The sequence below is a fragment of the Dama dama genome, chromosome 24, assembly GCF_033118175.1.
Source record: "Dama dama isolate Ldn47 chromosome 24, ASM3311817v1, whole genome shotgun sequence".
Classification (NCBI taxonomy): Eukaryota; Metazoa; Chordata; class Mammalia; order Artiodactyla; family Cervidae; genus Dama; species Dama dama.
Genome location: NC_083704.1, coordinates 23041602 through 23061784, shown reverse-complemented (window position 1 = coordinate 23061784; position 20183 = coordinate 23041602). Strand labels below are relative to the sequence as shown.

Here is a 20183-nt window from a genome sequence, read left to right as displayed (position 1 = left end):
TGTAACAACTGTTCTTGAGTGTAGAGAAAATGATTATAGATAGAAGCATATAAAGTATCAACAAGAATCAACAACCCCAGAAGAAGAAAGTATGTGGCTAAATACAACAGTATTGACATCCCTAGCAATGTCTTAGGGAATTTATAACATATATGGAAGTAAAATAACTCAAAACAGTAAAAAAGAGGAATTAAATAATGCAAAAATATTACTGTAACCAATTAAATACAATGATACATACTCTAACTGAAAGACAAAACTTGTCAGACTAGATTAAAAAATAAAATAAAATGCAACTATATGCTATTTAAAAGAAACCATTTTATAAAGATGCAGAAAGATTAGGGGAGAAAGGATGAGAAAAGACATACCACGTAAATAAATACAAACCAAAAGAAAGTCAATGTGACAACACTAACAACAGACAAAACAGATCTTAAGGCAAAAGCATTGAGAAAGAGGTGCATCTCACTCTGACAAAATGATAAATTTAATTAGAAGCCATAAAATCATAAACTTTATTCATTTCATAGCATAGTTTCAAATGTATAAAGCAAAAATTGACAGAACTAAAAAGAGATATAGCCAGTTCACAATAATTGTTGGTTTAAATAAAAGTGAATATGCATTTAAACACACCACTCTAACAAAGCAGATAAGAATCAGTAAGAATACAGAAGATCTGAACCAATCCAATTAACCAAATTGATACAATTAACAAATTAAAAACATCACATCTCACCAATGGAGAATATACAATATTTTCAAGTATACATGGCATATTCATTAGCACAGACCATGTTCTGGGCCATAAAGTAGGAAATGTCTCAAGAAATTTACAAGGAAGGAAATAATTCAGTATATCTTCTGTGACCACTGTGAATTCACATGAAACTCAATAATGGAAAAATAACTAGAAAATCTCCAAATGTTCAGAAATGAAGCACCACACTTCTAAATAATTCCCTAAGTCAAACAACAATGAAGATCAGAAAATATTCTGAATTGAACAACAGCTTTGGGGTTCACCAAAACAGTTCATTAGTGAACAATTTAGAAGTTAATAGAAAAACTGAAAATCAATGTCCTAAATTTCCATATAAAAGGTTAGGAAATTAACAGCAAATTACACCCAAAGAAGATAGTAATAACAGATACTAGTGAAAAAGTAAACATACAAAAGAAAATTAGTAAAGCCAAGAGCTGGTTCTGTGAAAAAATGAACAAAATCAGGAAAGCCCTACCAAGAACAAGCAAGAAAGATGAGTGAAAATACAAAACACAGAAAGAGGTAAAAGGAGATATCACTAAAATCCTCACAGAAATTCAAAGATAATAAGAGGATATTATAGATACTTTATACCAATAAAGTTATAATTTTAGATGAAATGGACAAATTCTTTGAAAAAAACTACTCATCAAAGCCAACAAAGGAAAAACAGAAACTTGAAGAGTAGTATTACATATTAAAGAGATTCAGATGTAATTAAAAACTTTCCTACAAAGAAAATACATCTTTGTGAGGAAACAGAAATAAAGTAAAAATAAAGAACGGCAATCGTTACAAGTCTTTCTCTTCTAGGATCTGGGTTTGGTTCAAAGAAGGTTCTCAGAAAAGCTTTCATCTCATTATAACAAAGTAAAAGGCACACTATTCAATTGCTGGATAAAGCTGTCATTGATAAATCAGTTCCAAGCTACTACAAGGGTACACCTTTCAGCAAAGTGTCTATCCTAGAGAGAACTCCTTTTTATTTTTATTCACAATTCAGATGCATCTTCCTCTTCCAATTTGCTCTCTTACTTCAACACATGCCAAAAAAGAACGTGGCAGAGAGTGGCACCATGGCAATAATAACGTTGTGCCTCATGTTAAAGTCAATATTCATTAACTTTTCCCTGTTCCTGCTAATTTCAGCAGTGGAAATATCACAGAGAACAGAACAGTTTCTATCCTTATGAATCTTACACCATGGTAAAGGAACAGAGAATAGACACTCTCAACATAGGTAAAAAGTACTATGAGGGGGGAGGAAGCGAACAATGAAGGGGGGGGAGATACTCTTTACAGGATGGTCACAGATCTCACAGAGAAGATGCCTATGAAAAACAGAGTCCAAAGAAAGTGGAGAATTAAACGATGTGAACATCTAGGGAAACACTGTTTCACTTTGTAAGTACAAAGTCTGTAAGATCAGAGTGTGATTAGCAGTTTGAGAAGCAGAGAGAGGTCACTGTGCCTGGAGCAGAATGACCCAAGGAGAAGAAGCAGGTGAAGAAGTCAGGGAGCTTGCTCTGCAGGGCTGGGAGGACTCCCACAGAGACAAACAGGGGTTTCACTCCAATGAGACAGGAAACCACCTCTGAACAACATGCAGTATGACCTACTTTTTATTTTCAAGGATCACTCAGGTTGCTGCCCTTGTCAGATTCTGCAGGGACAGCAAAGATAGAACCAATGGGATTTACTGATGGAACAACAGAGTGAGTGCGAAAGAGAGGGGGCAAAAATGACTTTAAGGTTTTTGGCCTGAGCAAATGAAAGGAGGGAGCTGCCATTTACTAAGTAAAGGAAGACCGCAGAGCAGCAGATTGGGAGTGGGGTTTGAGGGTGCAGCAGAGGGAACCAGAGTTTAGTTTTGGTTTTAAGAGGTCCAAGCAGAGGTAAGTGAGACAAGCAGTTGGATACATAAGGCTGATATCTTGGAAAGAGATCTAGCTGAGAAGCCATTCATTGCTTCCAGCCATAAATCTGGAAGCCATGAATGTAATAATTGGTATGTATAACCATGAGACTGTTTATGGCAATTTACATAACTTAAAAATGAGCTGTGTGAAAATATTAACTACAAAACTGACACTTAAAGTTGAATTGCTAATCTTTCCTTCAATTTCCATCACTGCTATATATTAAATTGAGTTGGCATTACAACACCTCACAGCATTCATCAGACATTCAAACTGCATGAACTGGACTTTCAAAATAATTGTGACTCAATAAAATATAGGAAAATCTTGCCCGTTCGTTAACTATACAATAACTTCACCTTTTCAAAATGTGGCTAAGAATCAAAAGTGAAAACAGGTCTCTGGGTAAACATGGGCAGTCATAAAACCCATGCAATCAAGTCCATGAACTTTGGTAACTAGTCAAAGTCCCTGCAAATACTTGTTATAACCCAGGACATGCAACCTGGGACCATCTGGTTAAACAGGCAGAGGCCCACCAAGCACAAGTTCTCGTCAGCTCCACAGGGCATGCACATACATGTATCAGAGCAACACAATATCAATACATAAAATATATAGGGTAGTAATGATAGGAACATTTTCTTAGGATCCTCTATTCCAGATACAGTACTATGCTGGGTATCTTTAATATATCTCTTCATGTCTAATCCTTACAGCAATTCCTCAAAGTGTCCACAATATTATTCCCGTCTTTCAATGTGGAAAAGAAGCTTAAAAGGATTAATATCTTGATCGCACTCGTATCAAAAACAGTAGGGTCTGAAGTCTGTGCAACCATCATAATATTGTAACTACCCTCCAGTTAAAAATAAAATTAAAAAAAAAAAAAATCAAGTAGGGTCAAGATGGAAACCTAGTTCTGCCTGAACCCAAACCCAGTCTGCATTAGACTGTGCTATAAGGGAAGGTGAAATTATATTCTACATCCTCTTTGTTTAAATTTTTAAACTTGAAATAAGCACCTGGAGAAAAATTCATACCTCATCAATGTATAAACCAAAGCAATAAATGATGCTCTACATGCTGAAGCTGTAAAAATTATAATACACATGCAAACTGGCTACTATGCAAAAATACAAAAACAACATTTTCTTACTTAGGTCAAGAATAAAGTTCCACTTAGACAACAACATTCTAAATAAATTTCCAAATAAATACATTCTAAATCTGTATTTAAAAATCTAATAAATATATTCTAAATGTTATATATAAACACAACAGTTTCTTAAGAACATTATTTTAAATAAAACTGATTGGGGGGGGGGGCGGTGACAAACTTGTTCCTTGAAAATAAAAGGTGAAAGAAGAAAATATAAGATCTGCATGTCAGCCCTGTTCCCAAAAACCTCTGGAATTATTTCCAATGCTCTTTCGGTATTTGGTTTAGAAGATTACATTTTAAAAAATCATAATATCATAAAATGGCAATGACAGATGGGAAAGAGAGGAAGAAATAAAATTAACAAACTATAAATATCTTATATTTTATTCATAAAATTAAACTTCCTCCCTCACTGATCTTAATCCAGATTTCAAAAAAGTAATGAAACTGAATAGCTTGAATTTTATCTCTATTACTTTTGCAAATGAAGTACCACAGCACTTTAGATATGACAAATAGCCAAGAAATGTTCACCATGAGGCAATTCCAAGGCAGACGGAGAAGCAAATTATAAAATCCATCCCAAATCTACAGACAAGGCTTCCTACCTCACCAAACCCACTATAAAGAATACTTAAATACCCTGTTTCTTCGGGGAGGAGAGAAGAGACTGCAATCATTCCAAGGCTTCCCTTTAAGTTACCAAAGGATCTATGAACCCAAAGATACCGATAACTTCTCTTCAACAAACAGATGCTGTTCTTTGTAACACTCCTTGTTTCCTAGCAGGCAGGTTGTTAAGCTTTCAATACCAGCTGAGGAAAAAAAGCAGCCATGAGATACAGTTTCACCATATCAGAGAAAAGCAAAGAGTCCATCAGTTCCTTTTTTTTTTTAATCCCCAATCAGTTCCTTTCTAAATATACAGCTCCATCTTTTCTCATGGACTTCAAAATCTAACTGATGAAGGACTCTGAAATAAGAAAAGCAGGACTTCCTGGATGGCTCAGTGATAAAGAATCTGACTGCCAACACAGGAGACATGAGTTCAGTTCTTGGTCCAGGAAGATCCCACATGCTGTGGAGCAACTAAGCCCATGCACCACAACTAGTAAACCTGTGCTCTAGAGTCCCGGAACTGCAATTATTAAGCTCATGTGCCACAACTGCTAAAGACTCCACAACAAGAGAAGCCATCACGATGAGAAGCCCCCGCACTGCACCTAGAGAGCAGCCCCCACTCATCACAACTAGAGAAAGCCCGTGCAGCAACGAAGACCCAGCACAGCTAAAGATAAATAAATAAAAAGGAGAAAAGCTGTCACTTTAATTATGAGCATCAGAGACTCTCAGAGTGTCTTAATCTAGGAAAGTATACCACCTTCTCGTAACTTTGCTTAAGGGAATAACCAATCAATTTCTAGAATGCCACATTAGGCAAGTTCAAAGGAGTAAATCTGATCATCTTTAGGATGCAAACCAGTGAATAAACTTGCAATTCTATCGGAAGAACTTTCTTTACAGTTTTGGGAGCAATGTAATGTACCTCTAAGAATATTCCAACAAGCTTGGAAGTCACTGCACTTAAGTATGTAGCCACCTAGCCATTAACTAAACACAGTACATTCCTACTAAAAATTCTTGCTTGGCTTGCATGATTAAAACTAAAAATAAGTCAACATATTGTCTGATAGAACATATCTTTTTAAATCCCTCTGGGTGACTGCTCGCTCACTTAATACCATCACGCACTTGACAGTTAAGAAGTAAAACTACACGTCATAAAGCACCAGCAATTACATATTTCACGTTACACATCATTTTATACATGCTGAGCAAATCAGAGTAAGAATTAGTGGATTAATATATAACAGACACAGAAACCGTAATACATATGTGTGTACACATACACATGCATGTGCGACCCAGCTCTGTCCACTGAGAGGGTTTAGAAGCAATGACACCCCAGTAATAATGAGCATCCCCAGCTCCAGATCCTGATTTCTAAATACCATTCCCCAATGAAAGGAACCAGGGCTCCTTGGGAACATGGCTGATTCTAATGCTGGGCAGGAAAAACAAAAGATGAAGCTGAACTATTTCTGAACTACTCAAAAGTTCCCAAATTTACATTCTAACTTGTTTTTCATACAGGAGATTTTCTGTTAAGTAAAGGAAAAGACTCTTATTATGATCAGATTGTTCTCATGTGATTAACGCCTGTGGTCGCATCCTTTCTTTTACCCCAAATATGCAACACTGCATTCCCTAACCCTTAAAAGTTCAAAGAGTAAAGGGGGGAACACATATCAAAGGCAAAAGCAGTTAGGGATTAGCCACAAAATTAAATCATACCGTGCAAAATTCAAGCTTTTTACCAGTTCATCTAAAACACGGTTATTTTTCAGGTCTGGCTCTGTGACTGTCTAGAAAAGAAAAACAACAGATGGAAAAAGGTCAGCAACAATAATTAACTTGTCATAACCTCATTTTTGAAAATGTGTGCCCCATCCTCCTGAGACTCCCCATCCCACTAAGTCTTCCAGGAAAGCCTCAAAATAAAGTTCATTTATCTCATACTAATATGGAATTTTAAAACAGTGAATCACTATCTGCTGACTGGAAGTCTGATTCAAAACTCTCCAAAGCATTTGGTAAAAACATATGCCCTTTGTACAGCCTAAAATAAAACCTAATATGAGCAAGAATCCTTCTTCAAAATGGCAGCACACAAGTTTCCCTCAAAATTTCTCCTTCAAAGAACAGAGATGCTCTTTTAAGCAGTAATGCGGGAAGAGCCTGAGATGCTCAAAGCAACTTTAAAAACAAGACCGGTGTTCAGGAATGCAAGAGGAAAGCAATAAAGCTGGTAGTTATTTAGCATGAAGAATGAATAGCATGAAGAATGAACAGCATGAATATTTTGCATACAGTTAATCTCTGTGATGATACCACCTTGAGGACAGCAGCATCCCTAGTTATTGTAGAACTTAGACTTGAAAGCAGAGTGAACTCAATGACATCCTGACACCAACAACCTACCAAACTAGAACCGAAACCCTTTAACTAGCCCCAGTGTCCTTTCCACCAGACCCTACCACTTCTTTTTCTTTCTTTACTTCCTCCATTTCCTTTCCCTTTTTACCTACCTTTTCACCTATTTCAACTACATGAAATATTTTGAAAACTTTAACAAATTTTCTGGTGTTTCCCCTGAAGGTCCCATTTGAGCAAGAGGTAAGGGGCCAGTTAAACTGAATCTTTGCCTGCTGCACAAATACTAAAATATTAATCCTTTGCAAATAAATGATCCTTCCGTCAGATTTTCTACCCAAGTTGAGAAATTTTTTAAAATGTTCATCACTCATGATGCTATTCTGAATACAGGCAGGCACTGGTCAAAGGTCCCCAACTCAGTCTCCAGCAGCCAGCCAGTCTCTGCTTATCCTGAAAACAGATAACTCCTCTGGCATCAGGGCCATAGACACCTCGGCTGCTAACAGGCCTCTGGAAAGCGGGGGCCAGGACTCTGCCGGTGATCCCCTGCCAGGAACAAGCCCTGCGCTCCGTGTGCCTCACCCTCTCTCTATCCATCACCAGATACTCTGAGCATGAAGGTGCGTGGTACAGAAGACATTGTACTGTTAGAGGTCTCTTCTCTGAGCCCTTTCTCGCCCATGAATAGCTAAATTGATGTGGAGACTTAGAGTGTTTTAAAAATAATAATAATAATAATAAAAAAAGGCCATCAAAGACAAAAAAAAACAAAAAAAACAAACATAGTTCATAAGATTTAAAGTGTGCTATATCCTGATCTTAACATTAGCTTTTTCTTCCTAAGAAATATTTAGGTTATCAGAAATCTTAATGAACAGTTGAACAAAGCCCAGTTCTCCATATATGTATTTTAGAAGTCTTTTCTGAAAATATTTTTTATATAGCTTAATTCAATAATCATGCATCTTCCCATGGCTTATGTGCATACATAAAGCAGAAATATCTGCACCAATTAGTTAGCTTTAAAGGAAAAAAGGAAAAGAAAAAAACTCACCACACAACAAGTTGGACATTGTGTTTTATAGGACAGAAATTTTCTTATACAAAGAGAACAGTCTGCAAAAACACAAATGCAACATAATCAATTAGTTAAGCTGTATAATAATATTGGAACCTAACTTCTAACAAGTTATTTTAAGCCCTAGAATATTTCCACCCTCTAAGGTCTATCATTATAATCTTAAAATTCTAGTACATGGACTCTAACTATACACAGTTGCAAATATGACTTAGTAGCATTCTTAGGAAAGCGATACGTATCAAATAATAGTAATCCTGAGTCCCTAGCACATCACAACTCTATAAGCAATATGTATCTTTCTCTGTATCTTCCATCTGTAAAATGAAGGAAACATAAAGTAAGAACTAGGATAGTTTTATATAAACACGTCAGATCTCTCCACTGCCAAGCATTCTAAAATATAAATTTTGAAACAAGATCTATATGTGTGTTAAGAAATAATATATACCAGATTATCAAATTAGGGATTTCTACATCCTAACTCTGTAAATAACATCCTTCCGTCCTGCATTTAACAAATACTTTTGTAGCAAGCGCTGTTATAAGGAAAGGTTCTTGACCTCAAGGAAAGCAGTGAGGCAATTACATATAATTCAGTGTATTAAGGACAATGTACTAAGTTTTAACAATAAGTAGAAATTGGCATGAACTAAATTCTGCACACCCAAGGCAGTGTAAAATGGTCTCCTAAAACCTGACAAATAGAATGGTACTGTACTAGTAGCTAATGCGCTATTAGCACAAATTCACTTTAGTGAAGGGGATCCACAGTGGCTCAGACAGTAAAGAATCTGCCTGCAATGCACGACACCCAGGTTCGATCCCTGGGTCGGGAAGATCCCTTAGAGAAGGGAATGGCAACCCACTCCCGTATTCTTGCCTCGAAAATCCCATGGACAGAGGAGCCTGGCGGGCTACAGTCCATGGAGTTGCAAAGAGTCAGGCATGCCTGAGTGACTAACACACACACACCTTAGTGAAGTGGTCTAACAGACTCTACCCCCAGTCATACTGAACCAATGAACTGTGACCAATAAATCACAACCATAATAAGTGATTCTGATTGAATAACAATTATTTTTTTTAATTAATATGTTTTTGTTACTAGGTTGAACCATAAGAAACTTTATGGTAAGTCAAAAAAAAAAAAGACAAATATTGCAATTTCATTAACATAATATTGTGCACTTACTGTGTGCTCTGTGTTAAGCATGGTAGATGTATGAACACTTTCAATCCTTATAGCAGCTCTGAATCCCATTTTATGAGAAGGAAAACACAGCATAGAGCTTAGTCAACTTGCCCGTGATCGTGGAGTTAATAGGTGGCAAAGGGAAGTACCAGAGTTCATGCTTTTAACATACTTCTAGTATCTAATCAGTACCTCCACACGTACTAGGGTATGTAAAATGAGGCCACTGCTTTCTCGTCTGCATAATCTCACCTGTGTTTTCTTCTGAAATACGGAGACCAGACACTAGTCCAAAGCAGATCAAGCCCTTGGCTTACTTTCAACTTCCCAGCCTACTACCAAATATGTGCTGGTGAACTGCAGACCAGCATAATTTATTTTCCAGTGAGCAACCATATTTCAAAGTAGAGCAGCGGAAGACCTTCGAACCATGTATTCCTACGTGGCTTTATTTAAATCACCTGTGAAGTTTGTTTTTCCACCCCCAAAGCTCAACTGTGAGCCATGTGTATAGGGTGGGGGAAGGAAGAGTAAAACCATGAAATAAAGGGTAGCTTCATAGAAACAAGCAAGCCCAGGGAAGGAGGTATTTCTCATCTCCAACAGGATACAGCCATCTACTGGCTTTTATGTATCAGAAGAGCGTAGCATCCTCACAGTAAAAATCAAGTTGCTAAAACTTAAACCAAACCTTTTGGCATGTGATCTTAAGGATTTTATGAGAAAATAAACCATCTCAAAAATAATTCTGAAGGGTCCAATTAAAATAGAGAAAATCCAGTTCCAAGTTTGAAAGGAATAGGAGATCCTTTCAAAGCTGAGGAAAGCTGGCCTCTGCCTCCAATTCCAGTGTTAAGTGACCAGTGAGCTAGTAAGAGAATAACCTCCTTTCAGCACTCCAGCATTTCTGTAAGTGCGGTTGTGCGTATTTGCATGTTCTTTCCGTATATAATAACTCTCTCTTCTTCCCTGTCTTGTTTCACAATGCTGCCTCATAAGAATGAAAAAGAAGAATAACACTGATTATTTGTCTGAAAGAATATTACACTGCCTGTTAGTTGAGCAAACATCAATAAATGGAACACTTCACATTTCTTTTTTTTTTTTAGTAAAATTAAATTACTTTTTATTCTAGCATAAGCCTCAATTAATTTAGTGGTCAAAATTCACAAAAGGAAAAGAAAAATGACTGCTGGTTCATCTCTAAAATAGTGGTAATTCAACAGTACCTAAAAGCCAATAATTTCATCTAGCAGTAAATATTTGAGCATCTCCCTCTATCTAGTCAGAAAAACCGCGCAAATGCAAAGCAAACTGGCACTTGAGCAGATCAATCTATTAGTGAGAACATTTCTCACTTAATGGTGTTTTATGGATGGGAGTAAGCTCAGGCCCTCTCCCCACAAAAGTAGCCTTTAACAACATGAATTTGGATCAATTTAATTGCCTCACATTCTGCCACTGCACCTCACTCAAACCTTAATAGCAGCAGATATGCAAATGTAGTGTTTGTTACCCATACTGAAAAATCTAAACATAGGAAAACAGAATGAAGGAATGTAAAAAGACAAATCCTGAAATGTTTAAGGACCAGCAAAGTGGCTAGGATTCTGGGTCACTAATTCCAGTCAATCCAGGATGACAGAAGAGTATGACAGCTAAGTCTCGCTCCTACTAAGCTCTGGGGGCTTCTGTGTCATTAACACAGTTATAGACCCAGAGCAACTTTTAGTCTTGAGGGAACCTGTGACAATGGGTGATTAGTAGAAAAGCATACTGAATCATGACAGGTAGAATACGAAAAATAGCCACTCGTAAAATAAATTATCATTATTGGAAGTACTCTCCACCAACTTCTTAGATAAATAATGACATCAGTGATAACTGTATGTGACAAAGAAACAAGAAAAAAAGAGAATGGAAGTAAAGACCAATTTTTCAGCTAAGTAGGGTTCACGAAATTAATTTAAAAAGTCATCTTTCTTCCCTAAAATGACATAATTAAAATCTACAGAGTAGACTTCCATGTTTGTCCAAGAGAAAGTAACCAATATTCAAAGTTACTCTCCTACAAACAACTAAAACACTGGGGGGAAATATGAAAAAACTCTCTATTTTCAGACTTTGGACAACTATAGAAATGAGAGAAGTTCTACCACAGCCCAGGATACCTGCCCATATGCAATTTCTTGACCACAGCACAGGAAGGAAAGCCAAAGGCCCATCAGTCTTGCTAGTTGAGAAAACAAAGATCAGAGTTCAGGGCAATCCACGCAGCTATAATTCACACAGCAGAGTACCAAAAAGAAAGAAGCTCCACATATGCGAAGACCTCCAGAAACATGCATAAGTATCTACTCAATTCTATGACTGAACTTAAATCTGCACATATATAGGATCCATGAGGCCAGATAAAGAGCAACTTCCAGGGAAAGAACCAAAACTGGAGTGGTAACAAAGGGCCAAGAGTTCATAAAATTTCTAGCAGCCGGTTTGGAGAAACCTTACTAAACACTTGGGCATTGAGTAGACACCCCAGGGCACCATACCTTAGTATGACAGTGTATTAGCCAGAGTGAGTGGGTGATGTCACAAAGATGGCAGAACAGGAAGCCAGCTGGGGCTTTCCCCACGGTAACACAAATCAACAAGACACGAACCAACTCCCTTTGTGAGAAATACGGATACCAGTTCAGATGCTCACATACCCCAACACAAGCACAAAATCAGCCACATCAAAGTTGGGAGGAAATATGTGGCCCTCGCTTGCCAGAGTTCCTATCCCTGGCTCAGCACCACATAATCAGAGAGAGACTCATAACTCCCAGCTTTTCCCAGGGGAAGGAAAGACAGAAGACTCAATCACAGATGAAAAGTTCAGACTTCTCATGGGGCTGCCCCAGGAACTGAACATGCCTGGGGCACCATGCCTGAATCAAAGCACTGATAAGAAAAGGAACCAGGTCGGAGTCACTGAGAACAAAGGTTTGGATGAGGACCCAATCACTCACCATCACTCCTCCCCTGGGAGTAAACAGGAGAATGCCCACCTCTTAGCTTCTCTTTAGGGAAGAACATGCATTCAACATTCCCACTTTTCAGCAGGCTGCCTAAGAGACTTGTTTCTATCTCACCCAACCCATAGCACTGAACAGACTCACTCTAGAAGCTGGGAGACTAACGAGAACAGAAAAGAACAGGACCGCTGCTCCAGAGGACCCGCAGTACAGATGGAGGCACGTACAGCTCAGCAGCTTCTCCTTTGGCGAGAAAGAGAAGAGAGAAGGAAGCAACCAGTATCTCAGCCTCTCCAGAAGCTGAGGGACTGCTTCTGCTCTGCCGGACTCAGAGTGCTGACGGGTGCCTGGGGGCCACGAGGAACAAAAGACAGCTGGGCAGTTTGCTGCAGTTCCAGAGGTTGTGCAGTACCACAGATATCAGAAGCAAAAGATTATATATTGAAGACAACACTGTTAAGATGTTAATTATCCTCAAACTGATCTCTAGATTTAGCACAATCCCAGTAAACATCCCAGCAGGCTTTTTCTTGGAAAGAAACTGACAAACTGATTCTAAAATTTATATGAAAATGCATACAAAATGCAAAGATCCTAAAAGAACCAAAACAATGTTGATAAAGAAAAACAAAGTTGGAGTAGCAACAAAACCTGACTTGAAGACTTACTAAAAAGGCTACAATAATTAAGACAGTGTGAAGGATATAGACATAAAGAACAACAGAACAGAGGAGAATCCAGAAACAGACCCATATGTAAATTCCCTGGGGCCATACTGACTGACATGGAGAGAACTCTATCCAGTGATAGAAATGTTCAAGCTTAACCATAATTGTTATATGGTATAAACATTTGTTGAAACTTACTGACACTTGTACACTTTACTGCTGCTTGAAATGGATGCCTTTCGTTACATGTAAATTATATCTAAATCAAGAAGCTTTTAACACAGATTTAGAAACAATCCCCAAAACTTCTGTTGGTTCCTAATATGAATCTACCCTAGAAGGAAACTAAGACTTACTCACGCCCTATAACGTGCCAGACCTTTGACTCGCTACATCTGACTCTCCCAACCATCTCCTAAGGCAGAAACTACTCTCTAGAATTTCACATTTGAAGAAATGATGGGCCTTTGCAAACTCACCCACCTAGTAAGTGAAGAGCTATGTCAATCTTAGCTTATCTCTCATGCCCATGTTGCTACTATATGTCTTCTTTATGGAAACTTTTCCACCAAAGCTACTACTACCCACTAAAGCCATTTTTAAGCCTAATTTTTTTTTTTAACTTTCCAACACAAATCAACTCAAAGATAGAGAATGAGAAAGATCATAAGCCTAGATAAGCCATAAACTGGACAGCCAGATACTGAACAAGGACAGGTGCACCCCTGTGTACTAAATACGTCAAACTACAGTATAAAAATGCATACATACTGGACTCACAAAGTGAAGTACAGACACATTTCAATATGTGAGTCTTTCTACCATCACAAAGCAAGTTAAGTGATAAAACTGTCTGTAATAGTCTTCAGTGGGAGAACTCATCCACGAGGATTTTTAAACTTTAAAATTCTACACCAAGGACTAGTTGGTTGAACCACCTATCTCTTACCCTGTCAAAAACAAAAATTATGAAATTTAAAATCTAAAAAGTGCTGGACAAATAACCATATATAGTGATCAAAATCTTCATTCCCATAAATGTTATAAAAGGCATAAACGTATCCAAGAGGGAGACAGTGGAAAGACCTTCCAAAAACCTCAAGAGAGAGGGGCTAAAGGTATAAATAAATATGTGTACTTACCTTTGGTGTCAAATTAACACATTATGTAAAAATCACATTTTTCTAACTCAGAGAAACAATGCATACTTACAGTTATGTGAACACTGAGGAATCATCATTGCAATGTTGAAATATTCAAAGCAAATTCCACACCGCAGCAAATCATCTACTGTCTGAAATATAAAAATACATATATACCTATCAGAAAGTCACCAAGATGGGAACATCTGCCAATTGGAGCATCTGCCACAGAATTCTTTCTCCATCCCCTAAAAAAAAATAATTTAATACTACTTCTGTGTCATAGATATAAATTTAAAAGTTAAGTCCACGTAAACTGCAAGGTAGAGAAAAACCTCCCCCATATGACTTATTCAGATTTCCACTCCATATTGCCAGCCCTTCACAAAAAAGAGGCCTACTCTATTGTTCCACTTGCCACGTGTTTCCAGCTTCTATCCCAGCCTTCTCCTCTTCAGACCCCCCTCCCTGGCCTACAGTCACTGCTGGGTGAAAGGTGCCCAAATCAAGGAATACTACAGACAAACATCAGAAAGTATCCAACTAAGACCCTTGCTTCACAAACGATTAAACATGTATCTAGAGCGGGCTACTGCAGAGTGCCCATCGGTCAACCAGGACGAAATTTCCGGCTTCCCTGCCGCCCGTCAGTCCAGGCCTTTCTGCATGGCACTACCCGGAGTCTCAACTGCTCCACCACCAGGCAAGGTGCTATTTCACATACTTTTTGAAACATGTGAGTGTCTGACCTAAATTTAAAAGTTGTTGTTAGTTGCTGATTCATGTCCATTTCTTTGTGACCCCATGAACTGTAGCCCACCAGGCTCCTCTGTCCATGGGATTTCCCAGACAAGAATACTGGAGTGCAAAAAAAAAAAAAAAAAGAATACTGGAGTGGCTTGCCATTTCCTTCTCCAAGGGATCTTCCCGACCCAACGATCAAACCCGCTTCTCCTGCTTAGCAGGTGGATTCTTTACCACCTGGAAAGCCCAAATTTAAAAGTACCGACCACAAGACTAATCAGAGAACAAATCTACAACAATAATACATAGCAACAGAACTATGTAGTTTAATTTTCTTAGGAGGTCTGTAGCATCTGTATGCCAATTTTACAGATAAAACCTATAGAGATTACAAATAGAGTCAAATCCAAGAAGTTGACTCCACGGTGATTCCAAATTTTAAATACAGATACACACTGTGGGTATGTGTGTGCATAAGCAGATATGAGAAAAACTGAAGGACAATAAGAGCAAACATTAAACAGCGGTTCTCTCTGGATAGTAGGATGCTATGTAACTTTTTCTCCTTTATCCTACTCTAAATTTTAATTTTTTCTACTATCTACAAACATCCACCTATAATCTGTCAAAAACAAATTTCTGGTACAGTAAAACCAGGGAAATAAACATTCAAATGCCCAAATCTACAATTATTTGAGTGGTAATCTACCCCTGATGCAAAAAGCTAGAGGACTGTGCTGAAAATCAATGAAGAGCAGAGGCAGAATCAGAAGCCAAAGACCTGGCACCTGGTCTATTTGCTTCTTTCACGATTGCCATCCTCTCCGAGAGGCAGATTCTGCCAGATGTGCTGAGCAAGATCCGGGGAAGGTGACACCGCATGCGATGAGCTGTAACATTCCCGTACAAACGTCCAGTTCAGTGGATGCCCTAAGATTTCCTCAACTTACAGAAAGTAGAAGGGGAAAGTACAGAACAGGTGAGAGGACTGAATCATTCAAGCAATGGTTCTTAAGTTTTAGGGATCACAGATCCCTTTGAAAAATAAATGAAAATTGTGAATTCTCTTCTTAAAAAAAACATACATACAGAAAACAATATATCAGTAATTCCAAACACCAAAACTTTTCCATGGATCCTCAGTTAGGAATTATGGATTTGGGGTCTGATTTCTATTCATTATAAGAAAGAACTCCAAATAGAGCTACTTCTGGAAACAGCTAATACTTTGTCCCTAGAGGAGTTCAAGCAAACACCAGAAGAGAAATGGGTGGACACACTGTAAAAGGAACTAGAATAGTGGTGGGGGCTGGCTTTTCACCCTGCAGATTCCATGATTCTAATATGGGCTCAGTCAGTTACCCCACTGAACACTCTGGTGCTGAATCCTACACTCAGGCTGTCATGCGACAGCCAACCCAGAGACATGGAACCCGCCACTAAAGGACACTGGGGAAGTTTGTAGGAATACATAAAATACGCTTAAATCTACAAAGCAGGTAGCTTTACAAGTTACAGACCTTTCACTTCCCTTATTCAATTTATAATCTTTATGACAACAAATAAAAAGCAGAGGGAGAAATAACACATTGTGTGTTGATAATAATAATAAAGATATATTAATTTAATGCTTACTACCTTCTAGATGGTCTTTCCAGATGGCTCAGTGGTAAAAGAATCCACCTGCCAATGTAGGAGGCGCGGGCTCAATTCCTGGGTTGGGACGATCCCCTGGAGAAGGAAGTAACAATCCACTCCAGTATTCTTCCCTGGGAAATCCCATGGACAGAGGAGCCTGACTGGCTACAGCTCATGGGGTCACAAAAGAGTCGGACACGAATTAGCGACTAAACAGCAAAAAAACCTTCAATCGATAAGCAAATAATTTTTGAGCACCTGCTATGTGCCAGGCATTGTGTTAGGCACTGTGAATAAACCAAACAGGATCCCCACCCACACACATCAACTCATTTAACCAACTGTATGAACTATTTCTGTCTTCAGTTTATAGTTGAAGAAATTCAGGCTCAGAAAAGTTAAGTAACTGAATCAAGGTCACACAGTTAAATAGGAGGCAAAGACTAACACAGAACCACTAGAACTCAATATATGCTCTTCTCCACTGTACACTGGTGGCAAGGCCACCACAAACGCAGAACCACAGCTTTCCAAAATCCTCCCACGATGTCAGCTTTTCACTATGGGGAGATCTCAAGTCACCAAGCACTTCAGATGACACCGCTGACAGCAGATATTAACCTCTTCCAAGTCCCTTCACTTAATCCTCAAAGTCATCTTATGAGTGAGTGGGGCAGACAGCGTAATTCCTAGTTAACAAAACGGAGCAACAGAAGGAGAACGTGATCCTACTCAATCACACCCTGAAATAATCACAGAACAAGGAGAAAAACCAGGCAACTGATTCTTAGCTGGTACAGCACAGTGTATTCGCTCTTGATCAAACACTATAGGAATCCAGGACTCACCACTATTGTCCATGGAGCAAAAATCAATGTTATTTAATAGTAACAGACTTCAATAAAATGAAAGGCTGGTCTAAGCGAGAATCCAGATTTGTCTGAGAGAGAGATGCACAAGAGTTAAGAGAACACAGTCAGGGAGGACTTAACGCAAATTAGCACTAGGCTTCTTGAGCGTAATTAAAAGAAATGAAAGAAAATGTAAAGGAGACTACCTGCTTTGCTAGGTGATTAAATAAATGTTTTTTGATGCAAGATCCAGCCAAACTCTGTCCGGTGTCACTGTGGGAGATTCTCCACTAACGTACTGGGAGAGTTTACACAATGCCTGACACGCAGTGAGCCCTAAGAAAAGACTAGGTGTCCCTGTCATTTCCACTGTTTGGAGTAATGTTTCTCTCAAGATCATTGTTGTTGTTGTGGCTGAGCCGCAGAATATCCCGTTCCATACGACGGCCAATCTCGGCTCACCATCAGTGACCGAGGCCTGTTCCCGGCACTTGCCAGAGGAGGAAACTAGGGCCCAGAGTCACGCGCTGGCAAGCAGCGGGGCAGAGCCGGGTACCCTGGCGCAGCTCGCCGCTGGCGCCCGGTTCTTTCTCCTCCTCAAGGTGGGGCTGGCCTCCCGAGGTCGCCCAGACGGCCCTGAACTCCCCAAGGCACTCACCTTCATGACTGCCAAGGCCGGAGGCCACCGGGACTCGACCAGGGAATCCATGGTCTCCTCTAAAGAAACTAGGGGGGGTCCGCTACCCGCTGGTCTCCGGCGCTCCTCGGCCACTCGAAATTCCCCGCGCTACAGAGCTACGTCATCAGTCCGCGACGCGCCCGACACGTTTGCAGAGCATGCTGGGAGTTGCAGTACGTGGGCGGAGCGCAGCCAAAGATGCTCTTATTGTTCAAGCGCCAGGCTCCGGCAACACGTCTGTGCGCACCTGTGTGGTTAAAAAGCTCACAGGCGGGTTTTGTACTGTACCCTTACTAAATGAATGCCTGTTGAATTTTAGAAAAAGACAGCCTAGAATCAAACCGTATCCAGGCCTTGTCAAACCTTTCCAAGTCTAGGCTCATGCCTCCTCCTTTCGGTCGCCCTCTCTGATTGCTGTAAAGATCTGTCCCTGCTCAGAGCCAGGGTTTTCACATCCATTTCTCCATCTCACTCCATCACAACATTGCAAGGTAAGTATTATCATTATTAGTTTATGCAGGAGAAAGCTTCGGCTCAGAAAAAGTGAATAGAGTTTCTTTGAGTTACACAGTCCTTGACCAAGCTACAAATAGAACCTCTGGACTTAAGACAGGAGTTCTTTTCTCGCATAGGATGGTTAACCTAATTTAACATCTTAACTTTGGAGCATAGCCTTCCAAATATTTCCTGTGCAGAAACGCAGATACAGGGTTTTTCCCCACAAATGTTATTATATTAAATGTATACCTCTGTCAACTTGAATTTTTCTGTTTGTTTACCTACAGACATCCTGAGACTTCTCCATGTTAATACATATAGATATACTTCATTCCTTTTAATAGCTATGTAGTCCGCAATGCAGATGTACGACAATTTATTTACCTGTGCCCATCTGACAACCATTTAGGTTGTTGCCAGTTTTTCATTATTGCAAACAGTTGCAGTGAACACATTATCTATATAAATCTTGGCATACCTGAACCAGAATATCTGTGGATAATTTCCTATAAGTGGAACTAAGTCAATTTGTGTGCTCTTTTGACACCACGATAGCAAGCATTGTATGACTTTGCAAAAAGGCTGAACCGATACATTTATACTCTCACTGAGTGAGTATGAGTGCTTGTTATCCAAACATGAAGCGCCAACCAGCACATCACCCAGACTGTCTGCTCAACTCAGCACTCATGGATGGGCTGTCTGATGTGGACCTGTCACACCAGGTCTCATGGGCAGCAAGTCAGCACAGTTATATTGCTCAGGAAGACCCCTGTGGCTTGCCACTGCCACCGCATGTGGTCCATTCATCCATTCCTGCAATCATTTTTTGAAGTGTTTACCATTGGCCAGTCACAGCTTCCCTCTGAAGTAGGCAGAAGTGAGGCTGCCATTGCCATTTTAAAGACAAAGACACTGAGGCTCAGAGAGGTTGAGGCTTCACTACTTTGGACCCTCTTCATAAGAAACTCTGACCAGAGTTTGTACTTAGTTGAGCCAGAGATGTACGTGATTGATTTTTCCCAGTCTATGCCCAAAGACTCACTGGGCAGTAATGATATTAATAACATTTGGACAGAGGACTTTAATAGCCTTTATAATAATAGCTGACACTTATAAGGCCCAAGACATTTATGAGGACAAAGACACTTATGAGGACAAAGCACTGTCCTAGATTTTTTTACACATATTGACTTATTTCAGGCTCACTCCAATCAAATGAGGAAAGGGAAATATACAGATTAACTGACAGGGAATTCTGCTAGTAAGTGGAAGAGGAAGGACTTAACTTGGCCAGTCTAGCTTAAGAGTCCATATTAACCAATACAGCATATTCTCGTAAGGCCCTCATCATGAGAATTATCCCCTTTTATAGATGTAGGAACTGAAGCTCAAAGAGGCAAAAGGACTCATTCAAGATCACCCAGTTCATCAGTGGCAAAGTCCAGCCTTGAATCTAGATCTTTTAGCCCCAAACCAGAAGGGATCACCCATTGACACTTTATGGAGGAATAACTGAGCAGACAAGGCCTCAGGGCAGAGATCTAAGATACCCAGGATGCTGGACCTAGTGGGGCTCCAAAAGGAAGGTGGAGAGTGGCAGGTTAGGGGATGCAGTGGGTTTGTGTCAGCCAATCAGAAAAGGGAATGTAAATGAACTCCAGGATGCACTGGCTACACTGGATCCAGGCTTCCTTGGATGCACAGCCTAGTTCTAGATGCAGGGAGAGAGGGTAGACTTGGGAAGATAGGGAAAATGAGACCAAGAGCAGATCCCAAGTCTGAGTGCACCAGTAATTGTTCCTTTATGGGACTATTTGGTT

At 39.5% G+C, this 20183-nt stretch overlaps 1 protein-coding gene across 1 annotated transcript in view; it reads right to left on the bottom strand.

Moving 5' to 3' along the window:
- The window catches only part of RAD18 (RAD18 E3 ubiquitin protein ligase), a 98887-nt gene extending 80910 nt beyond the window's left edge, over positions 1-17977 (bottom strand). Inside the window, exons 1-4 of the mRNA XM_061128038.1 lie at positions 17842-17977; positions 14021-14102; positions 7905-7966; positions 6209-6279 (exon numbers count right to left, since the gene is read on the bottom strand). Coding sequence (XP_060984021.1) covers positions 6209-6279; positions 7905-7966; positions 14021-14102; positions 17842-17892 — 266 coding nt within the window. The 5' untranslated portion in view covers positions 17893-17977. The remainder of the gene's footprint in view (positions 1-6208; positions 6280-7904; positions 7967-14020; positions 14103-17841) is intronic.
- Positions 17978-20183: the final 2206 nt, after the last annotated feature.